Here is a 16,362-nt window from a genome sequence, read left to right as displayed (position 1 = left end):
GAATTAACAAAGAGATTGCACCCTCCCAGGCAGGTGGTAGACCTTAGTTCAGAGGGAACTCCATAATGTTGCATGCGTAAATGATAAAATTAAGGATTCCAGGACAGTCCTTCTTGAATGTGGAAAGATTAACTGTGACTGGAAGTCTTGTTCAGTATGAAGATTTTATTCCTTTATCATGAAGGTTCAGAATAGATGAACTGTAAGGGATGGTCCTTGAGTACTCAACAGACAGCTGAGGCATGGGGCTGTGGGCAGAGGCCAGAGGTCTAACTGATTCTTAGGGGATCATAGCTGGGAGTATTCTGCTCCTTCCTGACCTAGGCCCTGCCCTAGCTGGAGAGGGGGGCTTCTTGCCCATTGTGTACATGACTAGCTGGCTCTGGACTCTGGGCCCCTTCTCTCCCCACCCCAGCATTCTCAGCAAGGGCATTAGACCCTATAAATAATTTGTGTGGTTACTTTCTCAGCTTTCCCAAGATGCTACATAATTAGTAATGTTCTGAATGCATAGAAGAAGTTAATTTATGACATATAATGGATTCCTTGGGGGCACTGGGACTTCATTCTTATAGTGCTCCTGTTGAGAAAAGCTGGAACAGATACTTTGCCTCAACTGAAAATAGACCTTTGCTTTGAACAGAAAAGCCCTTCTCACTCTTCTCAGCCAAAACAGTCCCCCTCCCTCCTCAAAGCCTTGTCTAAGATTTTCTATCTCCTAGGAATCTTTACTTTCTTAAACCCATGATCCCAACCCAGACCCACTACATTGAGGGCCATTGGGTAAAAGAGGGGAGAGGAAAGAGGGAAGGCTTGAAGTCAGGCAGACCTGATTCAAATTCTACTACCAGCTGCATGACTTGGAGCAATTTATAAACTTCAAGTGCCTCATGTGAAAAATGAGGATTAAAAGAGATAAAGCCTGACATCCAGTATCTGATGCAGAGAAGGCTGTTCCAGTTACATATTACTGTGTAACAAACCAGCCCAATATTTTATGGCTTGAAACAACAGCAACCATTCGCCTCATGATTTTACAATTTGGGCAGGCTTGTGTAAGGACCATCTGTCTCTGCTCCACTGGGAGCAGGCTGGGCCTGACTAGGGCTGAAGGGTCTCAGGTGGCCACACATGCCTAGGGGCTGTGGTGTGGGCTGTCGGCTGGGATGCTTGGTTGTCCTGCATATGGCCTCTCATAATTCAGTAATCTGTCCTGAGATTCTTTACATGGGAGCTGACCTCCAGAAGCAAAAACAAAAACTACTAGACTTCCTGAGGTCTAGGCCCAGACCGTCACAGCATCACTTCCGCTATATTCTTTTGGTTAAAGGAGGTCACATGGTCAGCCCAGGTTCAAGGGGAGGAGAAATAGACTCCAGCTCTCGGTGAGAAGAGCACTATGCCCATCCTAGCCAGGATGGGAGGAATTGCTATCTTTTGCAGACTCCATCATAGAATGCCTTTAATATTTTACTCGTTATAAGAATGAAAACAAACATGTAGGCAAGGGTACCTCACCTTTATTCTTTCCCCAGGACTTAATAATGAGACTGCTCTACTTTCTCAGTATCTCCCAGCCTTCAAGTCTCAGTGCTCTGTCTTTAATTAGCTATGTACGTGTTTATGTGTTCTACTGTCTGTGTCTCTGTGATGGACGTGCGTCCTGTTTTCCAACTTGTACTGGAAAGTGCAGAGAGGAAGAGTACAAGTCATGTTCAGCATCTCTTTTAGCATCAGGCATTGGATAGAGTTGAATTCAGCTCTGGCATAGACTCTAGACAAAAGGACAGTGTTAGAAACCTCTGCGGAAGAGAAAATGGGTATGGGGAGAAAGAGGAGTGTGAGGGTCTGCAGATTCCATACAGTCTGGCTAAAGGATTCCAATGTTCTAAATGTTTTTCCCATAGAGAGTGGCTCAAACGGATGGACACTGAGGCACTGAGGATCCACACATTTATTTAGATTAGTCCAAAGCAGACACAGTGCTGGAGCTCCTCGAGAACACAGTCTCACCGCAGTCGGTCTTCCTGGAGGCACAGAAAAGAAAGGGTATATTGTGGCTGTAACAGCAAACACCCAGCGCACATCCAGGATGCTGAGGCAATCCTCTCCCTGGTCCCTGGGTCCTGTGCTGTCACTTCTCTACTTACTCTGCTGTGTTGCCCGTGCTGGCTGAGAGAGAGGTAGCAGAGCAAGTCCCCCTGACAAGGCTAATACCAACGTGACATTAACATTAGCCCAGAGAGGAGACTGAGGGGTGGCCAGAGAACTGTCTTTGCAAGCCAACCAGCAGAGAGAGTTCTCCTGAGAAGTCTGTGCTTTTCATGCATCCTTGAGGGTTTTTATTTGCTCTTTATCGATGATGGACTCAAATAAATGGCTCCTAGGTTGGTATTCTCTCTCAATTTTCATCAGCCCGGAACTGCAAGTCCAAGGAGACACTGGGAACCAGGTCTCCTTAATTCTCCCACGAGCTGCTTTTTCACCCCACTCATCAGTTCATACACAGCATTTCTACTGTGCGTGATTCAGAACCTGAACACGCTATCCCATTTTATTTTATTTTATTTTTTTTAAGATTTTTTTTTTATTTATTTGACAGAGAGAGAGTACGCAGAGAGGCAGGCAGAGAGAGAGGAGGAAGCAGGCTCCCCGCTGAGCAGAGAGCCCGATGCGGGGCTCGATCCCAGGACGCTGGGATCATGACCTGAGCCAAAGGCAGAGGCTTTAACCTACTGAGCCACCCAGGCGCCCCTATCCCATTTTAAATGGTGATCTGAGTTGCCCTTTGCCAGTAATGTGCTGCTTGGGACCACATACCCACATGTTCAATTATTATTGGCACGATGATAATGGTGGTTTCTTCTCTCAGAAGGGAAGGAATCCATAAACTTCAAAGCAGAAGATAAGCAAACTAATCTGTTTCTCACCATGCTCACGATTCTGAGGTAGAAACAATGGCTAGAAGCAGCTTCCTGTCTCTTTTTCCATGCTGCTGCCACTTGCTGGTGGTGACCATCCATCCTCCACTCCTGATTGTTCCCTTGATGCCTTTTCATATAGTGCCTGCCCGCCTCCCTCCCACAGAACCCGCTTACAGTTAGGTAGATGCTGTCATCCCTTTCCAGAGGTCCCTTAGGTTTAATACCTGTCATCAACTTGAGTAGAGATAGATAGAGGATGTGACACAAGTAGTACCATCTATAGTAAGTTCCTTTCACGGAGATGATAGTGGTAGCTTACCAAAGAAAGTGGTTAAGAGGAAAGTAGTCACCATTGGCTGCATGGTTGAAAGACTCAGGAATATATGTCTGTCTCAGACTCAACCCTAGTCATAAACATGACCTACTCCTTTCAGAACCCCAGTCCCTCTTTCCTTACCTTTGTCAGAGTTGCCCTAATCCTCTTGGGGAGCCTCAATGAGGAGCTGCAAGAATTCAGACATTTCTCAGAGTTAACATCTCAGAAATCTCTGGAAAGCCTTCTTGTGGAGCACTGGGAAGGAATAGGTCTCTCCAGAGTCCATGGTGCTAATTAGGAGTCTCCGCATGGGGAAAAATAGGGCGTGCGATGGCCCGTTCATTCCTGATTCATGCTATGCACACTTAGAGAGTGCCCACTGTGTGTCAGAAACTGGGCTCAGTGCTGGCGGGGGTGGGCGATGATGACAAAGGCAAGTCAGAATGTCCCTGCCCTCACAGTGCTCTTGGTTTAATGGAGAAACAGATCAGTAAACAGGCACTTATATAACAATATGCTAAATGCAATGACAGAGATCTGAACAAGGGAACAGGAATGGGTGGATGAATGAATACTTTAAAAGAGGTAGAGAGAATGTGCAATTCTCCCTTTTAACAAACCAGAGGGGCAAGTCCTAACAGATAGCTGCAGCTTTCCCGGACTCAGTCAAAGACTGTATAGTTTCAAGACAAATGATCTGAGCGAAGGCCAGGAGGCTTGTGTTCTTTCCACCACAGTGCTGACTCCTCACTTAAACAGTGCTGGAGATCTTGGGTAAACCCATCACTGCCCTGTGCATCAGGTTTCTCCTTTGCAGAATGGAACTAGCTATCCTGTATTACAGAATAATGTTGGAGAGAAATAAGATATTGGAGGATAAAAACGGCTCCTCACATCCATCCTGATGTTAACAGGGCCAAGAGCACCTGGAGGGGGAGCCAGCCAAGCCCTGCTCCCTGCAGGCTTGTAGCTCCACCCCCGAATTTTCCAGCTGTGAAGAGAGGGGATGAGTTCTGCCCTTACCTTTCACGTCCACCCGACAGTCCACAGACGCCTCCCCCAGGGGGTTAACCGCCTTGCAGGTGTAGATGCCCCCGTCAAAGGGACCAGGCTTGCGGATTTCTAAAGAACAGATTCCCAGATGGCTGAGAGCTCTGTACTTGGGGTTGCCTTGGATATCCATCTTGTTCTTCAGCCAGATGATCTTTGGCTGGAAGATAAAGATGAGGGGCCAGCACAACAGTGAGGAGAACCAGTTGTTCTTTCTGTGCTCAATCCCTGGGACTCCTCGCCTACAAGGCCTGGGGACACACCGGCCAGAGAAGTGGGAGGAGCAGGGTGCCTTAAGAACGGGTGACACGGGATCTAGAAGAGATAATGGTCTTCTGGAAAGCTCCCCATGCCTTACATTTGGGGAGGGGCTCCCTTTCCAGTACCCTCAAAAGCCTCCTAAGCTCCTTCTGTTGGTTTAAAAAAGCACCTGAAACCTTCCTTGCCTTGTTCAAGTATTCCTGACTAGAAAAAAGGTGGGACCTCTGTCCCATCCTGCGCGAGCAGCCCCCTCATGGATCCTAAGTACCGGGCCTCGGGATCTCCTCTTTTTTGTATATACATTGTTGAATCATTCATATTCTGTTCCCACTGTTGGCTTGGGACTCACTGTTGTCTCCTCTGGTTAGAAAGTAGTTTCTAGAGTGTGCTTATTGACATTCTCTTTCTGAGACTATCTCCATGCAGCCTGGCCCAGGACTCCTATGCGAAAGGTACTTAGTAAGGTTGTTAGTGCTGTTTTATGCAGTATGGTATCCAGAAGGACAGTGACCAGATTGAACATAGACTTGCTCAGGGCTGTGGCCTCAACTCTAGACACCTGGCATGCAGATGGCCCTGAACAGGTGAGGCATAGTGGGTGATGAAGGAGAAACCAGGGGGACTCCATCGCCTCTGCCAGAGAGACAACTTGAACTCATGCCCCGCTGCCAGCAGATCAGTAAGTGACATCTTCATATATGAGGGACAGACACAGAAAAGGAAATTGGAAAGCATCATCCACATCCATATCCACATCAGCCTGTCTTGGACTCTAAGTGCCCTGACTGTTCACAACCTGCCTGAGCAGCTGTGGAAGGGGCAGGGGCTGGAGGTAGGGGGAACAATGATGTGGTTAGAACGCTCTTCCACATGGCGAAGATTAGGGCAGGAGCAGGGAGAGGTGTGGCCTGGCCCGCGGGCCGGACTCCCGCTCACCTTGGGAGAGGCGCGGACACAGCAGAAGAGCTGGGTGTCATAGCCGGTGACTGTGGTGCAGTCTGCCAAAGGCTGGGTGAACTTCGGGGCTTCAGAGAAATCTCGCTGCACAAACCCCTCGATCTTGCAGACAGTTGCTGAGGGGACCAAGAAGGGCCATGCTGTAGTGCCTGAGAGCCCCAGCCCTCTTCTACTCTTCATCCTCAACTCTTCCCGGCTCCCAGACCCCAGGTCCTACCTGCTTTCTGGATGTGGGCAAGGTCGGCTGTGATGGGGGCTGTCTCACTGAGCCCACACTGGTTCTCAGCAAAGACTCGAAAGGCGTAGGAGTTGCCCACGATGAGGTTGGAGACTGTGAAGCTGGTGCGGTGATAACGCTCCAGCACCGTGAACCACAGCTTAGGGGTCCCAAGAAGATGTCGTGAATGAGACCCCTGTTTTGTGGACTCGCTCCACCTTAGCCCACTGCACAGAGCTACCAGAGCCCATTCCAAAATGCATTATTCCTCTCTCCCCACTCCCTCCCAGCTGGCCTCACCCCAGATTTTGTGTCAGCCTTCTGCAAGGTGTATCCCAGGAGTGCCGCATTGCCCGTGTCTTGGGGAGGTGTCCACTCCAGAGTAGCATTGGAGCCCCAAACGTCCACCAACTTGATACTCTGAGGAGGGCCTGGCCTCTCTGAAAGGGCCAAGCATGGCAGCAGGCATGGTGCCACTCACATATGCCTGGGAACCACTTCAGGAGTGCCCCTCCCCTTCTCTGCTCAGCCACACCTCCCCTCACCCACCACTGTGCCCCACTCTCGGTGAGGAGTCACCCCAGCTTCCCCAACTCTCTGTGATAGCTCCTCTTTAGCCTGGAGAGGGAGCCCCTCAGGACCACCTCTCTCCCACTCCCCACACTGTACCGATCACCAGGATGTCAATGGTGGCAGTGGCCTCCAGCTCTCCCAGCTGCACACTGAGCTGGTAGCGACCCGAGTCAGCACGTTGGGCTTCTCGGATGAAGAGGATGGAGTCCTGCTCCCCATTCCGCACACTCACACGGCTGGCATCCAAGGCACAGCCATCATGTGTCCAGGTGGCTCGAGGTTTGGGTTTGCCCTAAGAAATGGGAAAGGACTGTGAGGAACCCCAAGAGGGCTTATGACCCTCTCTGTCGCAATGGGGGGTGGTCAGAGCCACCCCAGGTCCCCATGGTGACTTGACTTGAACTGAAAATGCCTTGAGTTACAGATTGGTGGGCTGGGGTGCCTGGGTGGCTCAGTGGGTTAAAGCCTCTGCCTTCGGCTCAGGTCATGATCTCAGGGTCCTGGGATTGAGCCCCGCATCGGGCTCTCTGCTCAGCAGGGAGCCTGCTTCCTCCCCCCTCTCTCTCTGCCTGCCTCTCTGCCTACTTGTGATCTCTGTCAAATAAATTTAAAAAAAAAAGAAAGAAAGAAAGAAAGAAAGAAAGAAATTGGTGGGCTGTCTCAGGAGACTGGCATCTTTCATCAACAGCCTAAGGATCATGGGGGAACAAAGGGGTTTGGCTTTGAGTTTCCCACCCACTGGGTTTAGGTCACCTGGGGCAGCTGAGACTAACTAGAGCTGCCTAACCTCCCAAGAGCCCTCTAAACTGAGAGCTCCCAGAACTCTGCTGACCGAAGGACATAGGGTAGCCTCAGTTCGTCACCTGCGGCATGCCCAACCCAAATCCCACATCAAGAGTGCAAATTGGAAGGGTCATTCTGCCTCAGACTTACGGTGACATGGCCCCCTTCATTCCAGGCCAGCATGACTGCCCCAGTGCCAGCAAGACTCTTAGTATCCGTTTCCAAATTAAAACCCTGGCCTGGTCCCAGCATGGACCCAACATGGACCCAGCATGGGGCCAGCATGATCACCTGGAATGGGATTAGTAGGTTCACAGTGTCTCCGACCTTCCGGATGTAGGTCTGCCTCAGGGTCCGAGGTAGCCAGATCTTGGGGTGCTCTGAGTGATGGAAGGAAAGAGAAGAGTGGGTGGTGAGCCTCCTAGGGTGGGAGGAACAGAGCTTGGAGGAAGTGGACACCATCTGTGCCTCGTGGGCAGATGACCCAGGTGCTCAGCAAATCCAGCCTCTCCTAGGGAATGGGAAGATTGCTCCCATCGTCTCGCTGGGATTTAGGCAAAGTGATTGGCTGAAAGATCCCCTTGAGAGCATTCAAGTCTTGGCAGAAAGCTCTGAAGTGTGAGCCTGATGCTTATTTCTTTTAATGGGTAACTCTCAAACTACTGACTTTTCATCAACTGAGATTCTTTTTTCTGCTTGTGCACAGAATAGTCTAGCCCATGTAGTTTGTCTCTCGTCCCCTTTCCTATGTTTGTCCTTAACAGCACTTCTTCTATCAAAGCCACTTTCAATGTTAGTCTTGACGTCCAAGGGTCAGCCCTATTTCTCAGCTTGAGGAGAAAGCTTTCCACTCTGAGGGCAGAGTCACACTGGACCCACTAGGGCAGCACCGACATCACCGCTCAGGGAGCTGGCCCTTGGGTCCCTTCCTCTGCATGCTGCCCTGCTTCGGCACCTGCCGAGTGCTCTTCCAGTTCATGGACCATTGCTTTGTATGAATAGGATCTGGGAAAGACTAGGCCCACTGCTCACTACTCCTTGATCTCCCAGGTGTGTTCCAGTGAGAAGAGGGATTAGCTCCTGTCCCTTGGCTTCCAGGATGGAGGCAGAAGATGCTCAGGAAAGTGCGGAGTGTGAGATATGGAGGCCGACCAACTGTGACCTCTCCCCTCACAGGAAGCCTCCGGCAGCCTTGACTGAGAAAGTGCAAACATTCCACCTGGGTTCCCTTGGGAGCCTGGCTTACACGACACCATTTCCCAGCTTTCTAGGGCTCTGGTGTCCTCTCCAGGAGCACACATGGTCTCCTGCTGTTGTTGCCTTAAGTGGAATGTGATAGCACCTCAGGTCTCACCAACTCCCCGGCCTCTCCCCACAATTCGTTCGAGCAGCTGTCAAAACTTCACCCCATTCACAACTGTGGCAAACTGCACAACGGTTTGACAGAGGATTCCAAACTTTCTGATAACACTTCCCTTCAAATACATTCCTGAGCATTCTACCACAGCATATGTGTGTTTACTTATAAGTTGGACTGTTTAAATATGTACATGACGCAATGCAAACTTCCGAGTGGTCAAATTCAAAATCAAGTAAAGAGAGTTTTCACTGTGTTCTTCCTACACCTAAACAGCCCACTGTTTAGAGACCAGGAACATCCCTCCCCTGGCCAGCCCCATGACCATCTTGAGATCACTTTTAGCCTTTGTAAATGAATATAAACATGGTACTGATACATGGTACTCATTGATCTATCTTCCCTTTTCACTGTGTGGCTTACGTTCCCCCCTGGGTGGTGCAGTCTTGGACTACACCTCACCGGGCCCTGGCAAAAGCAGGAACTGAATGACGCAGGGCCTCTGTGCTCTCTGTCCTGCCTGTGCTGCTGGGGCTGACCTAAGAACACTACAGCGACCGAGCCCCAGGCAGCAGAACAACACTGCTCCACTTGCCCTCTATTCGACTTTGGCGGTTTGGAAGGGGGTGGGGCATGAAAAACAGAAGAAGTGTTTGTGTGATGTGTTCCCCTCCTGTGGCCATCTTGGCGAGCAACCAAGGAGTTGAGAACAAGCGGATATGACTTAAGGGTTTTCTGAAAAAGGAGGGCGGCAATTGAAAAGGAGGGTCAAAGCCTCATCTTGCTGGGCTTGGTTCCCCACAGTCGGGTGGGGAAACAGCCCCTGATGCTTGCTGGAGAGAAGCCGGCTCTACTGTCTCCTGCTTGGCCTGCATGACGCAGAAGGACCCAGACGAGCACCAGGAACAAGAAGACAGGAGGGAAAGGGCTCGGAGCAAGAAACACATTGGTGAATTAGGCTGCCTCCCCGTCTAGAAGTGTGTGCCTGAAGGACTCATTCTCTGAGCTCGGGGTCTCTGCCCACTTCCGGGGCCTCTGCTGTCCCCTGGGGCCTTCTGCTGTCCCCTCCGCTGTCCCCTGTGGCCACCACAGTCAGGGCCCTGCCTGTGACCTCGCCCTTAGGAGGAAGAGACAAAGAAGAGAAGGCAGAGGGACACCCTCCAGAGTTGGACAGGTTGGGGTGAGGAAAGGAACCCAGGTCGTCACGCCTGGAAGGCGTGCTTTCTGAGCCCTGCTCGGAACTCAGGAGGGAAATGGGCTTTTCTATGGATAAGTGCAAGCTGAGTTATAGATTTGTGCCCACTTTGTGCCTCTTGTGTTTCTTAGACAACTACCTTGGAAGATGTTTCCATTGTTTCACCTGAACTGAAGAGAATGATCAGAGAAATAGGTTTATGATGAACACAAATTAAGAGGGTGGCCTTAGAAGGAGAACGAGCAGAACAGCCCTGAGATGCAAAGGGGATACCAGCGGGGGCAGAGAGACGGAGGAGAAGGGGACCGCTGGGATGGCAGTCTCTTCCTCCCCGGGGGGCTCCCCTGGCAGTTCTTTGCTTCTAGGCGGGATTCCCTGATGAGATGATGAACTGGGGATTCCCTGAGGAGATGATGAACTGACAGGGAACAACTTACATTAGCAGAATGTTGCGAGTCTGAGGATTAGTAGGTGAGGATTCTGTGCTCAGCAGGCTCCCAGACCCCAGCTGGGGGAAAGAGGATGGGCTCCAGGCCAAAGCAGCTGACAGAGTGAGGGAGGTGGCAGGAGAGTACTTGGCAGCTGTGGGCGCCTGGGCAGCAGAATGCTCTCCCCAGCTCCAGCCCAGTCCTCTGGTGTGCCCGAGCAAGCGAGAAATCTGCCCCTTTGCTAAGAACGTTAATCGGAGGGCTCACTTGGGGCACCTCTTTTCACACATCTGTGGTCAAGAGAGGTTAATTGTACCGACCTTGGGAAAACGTGGCTTTTCCCTGATGCCCAATGTCTTTCTGTTCCTCAGATGCCAACACGGCTGTGAACCAGAGACTAGAGCCCTGTGGCACAGCCCGGGTCTTCTGAGACCAGGTTTGAGACAGCCACAGCATGGTTTTCTTCCATTCATAGTGTCTTGGGGAAAAGGCATTTTGAAAAGTGCTTTGAGAGACATTGACTTCTGAGCAGTCTTTCTCTCAGACAGAATGCTAATTCTTTCTTGAAAATTAGCAGAGAAGGAGACTACTACTTAAAGTCCAAAGATCTTGACTCCTCTGGATTAGGAAATTCCTTTTAAGTCTACCCTAACTCCATTCTGCTGAAGTTTATCCTGGTTTCTTTATTCTATGCTCATGGGAAATAGGTGTTCCTATTCTCTCAAAATTTCTCTTCGCGCCGTTAAAGACTTTCCTCCAGCAATTTCTTAAGGGCTGAGAACTGCATGTTGATGTTACTACTTATGGTGTGGAGTGTGAAGGAACACGACAGACACATTGAAAGAATGAAGGCTGTGTGTGCGTGCACCTATGAATGAGAGAGCGTGCCTATGCAAGAGTGTGTGCAAGTGTGCGACAGTGTGGGGATGTACTCAGGTAAGTGTGTGAGAGTGTGAGCATGTGTGTGTGCGTACATGTGTCTACGTGAGTGAATAGCTACCCAGAAAGAAAAAATGTACAAGGCAAGCTATGGTTTTGAAATAGGATGTGGCTTTCTCCTTATCAAAAACTTGTCTGGAGGGCACCTGGGTGGCTCAGTTGGGTAAACATCTGCTTTCAGGGTCCTGGGATCAAGTCCCACATTGGGCTCCCTACTCAGTGGAGAGCCTGCCTCTCCCTCTGCCCCTCTCCCTCTACCCCTCTCCCTCCTTGTGCTCTCTCTCTCGTTCTCACAAAAATAAATTTTAAAAAAGTTTTTTAAAAGAAGAAAAGAAACTTGTCTGGAGTAGTGTCATAGGAAAAGTGACCTCTGAAGCACCTTGTGAAGGACAAGAGTGTCACCTCCTTGAAGACTGTGAAACTAAGGTCAGAAAAAAAACAGAAGGACATAAAACAGTAACACTAGTCTGAGGAGATTTGTGGCAGAGCCACAAGAGGGAAGAGGCCTGGGGCCTGAAATTATTGCATGCAGAACTATTTTTAATAGAAATAAATAGAGAAACTTTTTAATAGAAATAAACATCTATTGTTTTGGGGGCTTTGGTTCTGAGGCCCATTTGTTACATCGACAGGCATTCCCTGACGAGTGTGGTCTCCACTGCTGGAGATCTGCTCTCTGGCACCAGATCCTGTGGCACCACTGAGACCTCTGACCCACGCCTTCCCACCCCTGTACTCCCCATCACCCTCTCGGTTACCATGCTCTTTCCCACCCAACTTACAGTCCAGTCCTTATACTCACTCCCTTGTGTACCCACTCAGCTCCCTTAATCCTCTGGTACTCCACTGCACTCTCCTTGCCATGGGCAACCCCAGTTAAATGCTTTCCAGCCACTCTGTGCCCGCATCTGCACACTGGGGAAAAATACGAGAGGCTGACTGTGAGCCACTAACACTGACCACTAAATCCCCATAGCCCTCTTGCAATTCTTCCAGACTTCCCACTCAGCCTCCTCTTCTCTTGGGTAACTGCTGCATACCTTCCTCTTCTAAAAGCCCCAGACCTTCTCCCTCATCCTCATCCTTAGTTGATGACCTTGCTAGTGTCTCAGGCCTGCCTATAGCCTATGCTTAACTCAGGATTCAGAATAAGCCTTAAAACCTATACCTGATCATGTCAGTTCTCACTTAAAACCCTACCCAGGCTGCCCCATCAGTCTCAGTGTTGAGCCGGTCTTCACAATGGTATTGCTACCTCTCTGTCCCCAAACCTATCATTCTCTCTCTCAAGCTGCTACAGGCACAGTGGCCCCCATCCATAGGGCACACTCCTGCCTCAGGGCCTTTGCACTGACTGTTTTCTCTGCACAGAAAACATTCCCCTCAAATATCTGCATGCATTGTTCTCTCATCTCCTTTAAGTTGCTGCTCAAATAGTACCTTTTTAATGAGACCTTCACTGACTATCCTGTTTAAAATAGCAAACATGTTTCCTACCCCCAGCACTTTCTATCCTCCTCTGCTTCATTTTTCGGCCTGTTTCTGACATATTATATATCTTACTTGTTTATTGTCTATCTCCTTCCACTAGAATGGAACCTCCACAAGGGGCGTTATTTTTGCCTATTTTGTTCATTTCTGTAGCAGTGCCTGGCACATAATAATCATAAAAGAAATATTTGTAGAAGGAAGAAAGAGGATAGGAAAGTAAGGAGGGAGAGAAGAAGGAGAAAAGGAAGAAAGGTTGCTCCCAGGCATGGGCTCCAGTTTCCCAAGCCTGGAAGACAGAACAATTCAGATTGAAAGGAAATGCAGTTATTCTGAAATCAGCAAATGGGCCCTTCCTCTGGGTCTCAGAGCCTCCTCTCCTCCACAGCAGGGGAGCAACCTGTCCCCCACCTCCCACCTGGAGGTGCTGCCTCCAGGCCCAAGTGCCTCCGTGTAGTGCTGAAGGCAGACAGAAATTGATTCCCAGTGCCGGCTGCCTGCTTTTGCCTATTTAGCCACAGAGCAGGCTTTCTTGACTAAAAGCTCAATGTTAGACAGTTGCAGGTTAATTTGATGTTGAGTTTCTGCTTCTGGTGCCTACTCTGTTTCCCACGCCTACTGAAGGGCCCCTCTGGGTCTGGGCCCTGCAGTACTCCCCATAAAGTAGAGGAGGTGTTAAAAGGAGAAAAAAAGGCCTTGGAGCTCACGGGAACTTAGGGACCATCTAGGCCAGGTCCATGGTACCCTGAAGGACCTTCGAATGGGCTTCAGGGATTCTGTGAGTTCCCCGAAATTTTTTGAGTATTTTTCCCGGAATAAGCTTCCACAGATGTCATCAGACTTTCCTAGATGTCCATAGCCATCAAAAGGTTATCCTTCAATTTACAGATGAGAAAATGGAAGCCTAGAGAAGAGCACTCACTGACTTGCCTAGGATCACAGTACAGAGCTGGGATTTGAACTCACGTGTTCCCTAAGCAGATAACAGAATCAAACATACTTTGCAAACTATCACAAGCAGTGCCTACTACCCCTGACCTCTGGGAAGCTAATGAGTTGAGCTGCTGGCGCTGGTGGCCTGGAGGCCACCTGGGGCTCTTGAGGCTGCACTCGTTGGAGATGGCCAGGGGCTGTAAGGAGCCCACGGTCCACAGCATCTACTCACAGCAGAGGGAGGAGTGTGGGTGGGTTTTTTGCCATCTGCCAGGGTCTTAGGGAGACCCGCCAAGTCCGCAGTCAGTAGTCCCAGCTCTCATTCTTACTCTGTGGCTTATTCCTTGGACCTTTTTAGGAAGAAACTGGTTTTCTGTCTCAAAACTATCCCAGCTTCGGGGTGCCTGGGTGGCTCAGTGGGTTAAACCACTGCCTTTGGCTCAGGTCGTGATCCTGGAGTCCTGGGATCGAGCCCCGCATCGGGCTCCCAGCTCTGCAGAGAGTCTGCTTCTCCCTCTGAGCTTCTCCCCTCTCATGCTCTCTCTCTCTCAAGTAAATAAATAAACTCTTAAAAAAAAAAAAAAAAGACTATCCCAGCCTCAATGCTCACAGTAACTTCTGCTCCCTCGACCTCCTTTTCCATGGAGTCAACTCAGCCAGCTCTCTGCCTGTGACATCTAAACAGCTCCCGAAAACCCAGCGTCTCCCATAAGGATGACAGGAGGTAGCCAGCTTCCCCTAGTCAACCCCATTTGCAGGTAGAACTCTTAGTCTTCACTCCTGACTTGGAAGTACCTTATTACCTATTCACATCTTAGCTTTGGATCATCTCCAAAATCCTTTCAGCTGCCCTACTAGGTAGATATTGTTAATTACCATTTTACAGAGAGGAAATTGAAACTGAGCAGTTGGTTGGCTTGTCCAAGGGCACAAAACTGCCCGAGGCGGCACTGGGCAGAGTCTAGATCACGTCGTCTTCTCCTACTTCCCCCTACCCTGGGGTTCCATAAGCTTCTTGTTTGCAGTCTTCCCATCCCCTGCACTCAAGATGTCAAGAGGCCCATAGCAGGGACTTAGTGCAGGTAACTGTCTTAAATGTGTAAGGTGCCCATGGTCCCTCCTGCCGGTTAATGCACAGAAGGAAAAAGCCTGGCTCCTGCCTTCCATGTCTGGCCAGCTGAGCCAGGCCCAGTGGGCGACACCCCAAGTTAACATCACAGAGCTCACAGGGCTGTGAGCTGCAGAGGCCTCAGCCAGGGGCAGCTGGGGAGTGGGCGGCGGGGCCGCTGGCAGGGACACCCGGGACTAGAAGGGCCACCCACCACCTCCTGGCTCAAAAGTGCCTCTTTGCTTAGAGGCTCACAGAGAACACTGTGGAAGGGAGGCCAATACTTCTCCTGGATGGGCTCTTCTTCCATGGAGCTCAGACCCCAGGAGGCTGGGGATTTCCCTGGGAGCCAGCTGGAGTGTTAGTGTAGCTCCTGGACCCACGGCACTGCCAAGCGACAGGCAGAATGTCCTGCACTATTTGTTCACCACCCAGTCTCTCGGTTGCTAGAAACTTTTCATTGCCCCCTCCTAATCCAGACAGCCACCATCTCACCCCTCATTCCCTTCCTGGCCGGTATTAGTATATCAGGTCCTCAGTCTCTGGGACATTTTATCACAGGTACAAATATAAACAGATCATCTTTAGTCACTGTAAAGGGCTGCAAATACCACTCACTGACTTCTCACCCAAAAAACACAAACCCAGCAGACACACTTGAGCAGCAAATAAGAATCCACCAAGGAAAGGGGTGGGGGTTCCAACCAGTGCTCCTCCATCCTGGTACCAGTCCCATGAAGCCGTTCACCTCTGCACAAAGCTCAGGAGGTGCAGCCGGGTGTTAGGGAGACCTCCCCAACTCCTACCGACCCAGCCGCGCCACCCTTCCCAACACCACGGGTCACCTTCTATATGGGGCAAGAGCTGGGGAATGGGGCTGCTGGACTCTTGTCGAGATGAAGCAGGGGGTCCTTCAGCATCAGCAGTGTGCGTTTCTTTCACCTTCAGTGTGGATCCCGAGGGCACCTCCAGAGCTGTGGCTGCCTCCATGCTGGGCCACCCCAAGGCTGGGCTCCAGCCGGAGATTTTCACTGTTGGTGGTGAGGGAGGGGCTAAGCACCTGCTCTCCAGCCTGGCCTCCCAGGGTCCCAGCCACGGGCTTATGTAACTGGCCTGGCCTTCTCCCACCCAGCTACTCTCAGCAGAAGGGCTGAAGCCGGGACTGGGGAAGACAGGGAGATCAGACAGCAGCCCAGAATAGCCGCAGGAGGGCTGAGGTGACAGCCCTCGCACATCACTGGGGAGGGCGGGGAGGGCTTGAGCTTCAAACAGCTCCCCTGACTGCATGCACAGATCGCACAGATCGCACAACGGGGGCTGGGCTTAGCAGGCTTAGTGGGTTCACAGGCACACCTTTAAGGGCTCCTACTCTCTCAGCTCCACAGTCGGCGAGCTCTAAGTTCTTACCAACTCGCCCTTTATGGGGTCTTATCCCCATCCCTCCCGCCTAACCACCTAGTGGCAGCAGGAGGAGGCGAGTCCGTGCTCCGGAGCCAGACCAGCTGGCCTCACCTTTGGCTCCATCACCAGCTATCTTGTGTGACTGGCCACATGTCACTCTCTCAGGTCTGCTTCCTCACCTGCAAAACGGAGAGGATAAGGACCACAGGGTTGTCGTGAGGATTACAAGAGGCAATCTGTGTAAAGTGCTTAGCAGAATGTGGCTGACTAAGTGCTCCATAAATGTGAGCTATTTTTAGGTGAGGCCGGCATGTGGCCCTCTGAGAGCTCCCTTGCCTCGGAGATAAAGCACCAGTGGAGTGAGAGGCGGCCACGGTGGAGGGGAGCCAGGGCCGAGAGGCCGGAGGGTGTGGGTGTCACTTCTGGCTGTGC

The 16,362-nt window shown here is 50.8% G+C and overlaps 1 protein-coding gene across 1 annotated transcript; it reads right to left on the bottom strand.

Annotated features, from left to right (window-relative positions):
* Window positions 1-1,963: 1,963 nt before the first annotated feature.
* Window positions 1,964-15,519, bottom strand: MYBPHL (myosin binding protein H like; the record flags this gene model as incomplete). Its single annotated transcript, XM_080801673.1, has 9 exons — window positions 1,964-2,027; window positions 2,151-2,172; window positions 4,264-4,450; window positions 5,488-5,624; window positions 5,726-5,885; window positions 6,026-6,165; window positions 6,395-6,590; window positions 7,373-7,461; window positions 15,375-15,519. 9 exons carry the CDS (start codon window positions 15,517-15,519, stop codon window positions 1,964-1,966), a joined length of 1,140 nt encoding a protein of 379 aa, XP_080657799.1.
* Between the last annotated feature and the right edge of the window lie 843 nt (window positions 15,520-16,362).

This window comes from Martes martes (genome assembly GCF_963455335.1).
Source record: "Martes martes genome assembly, chromosome: 4".
In the NCBI taxonomy this organism is placed as follows: domain Eukaryota; kingdom Metazoa; phylum Chordata; class Mammalia; order Carnivora; family Mustelidae; genus Martes; species Martes martes.
Note: the sequence above shows the minus strand (reverse complement) of the source record. Positions and strands in the feature narration are given on the sequence as shown.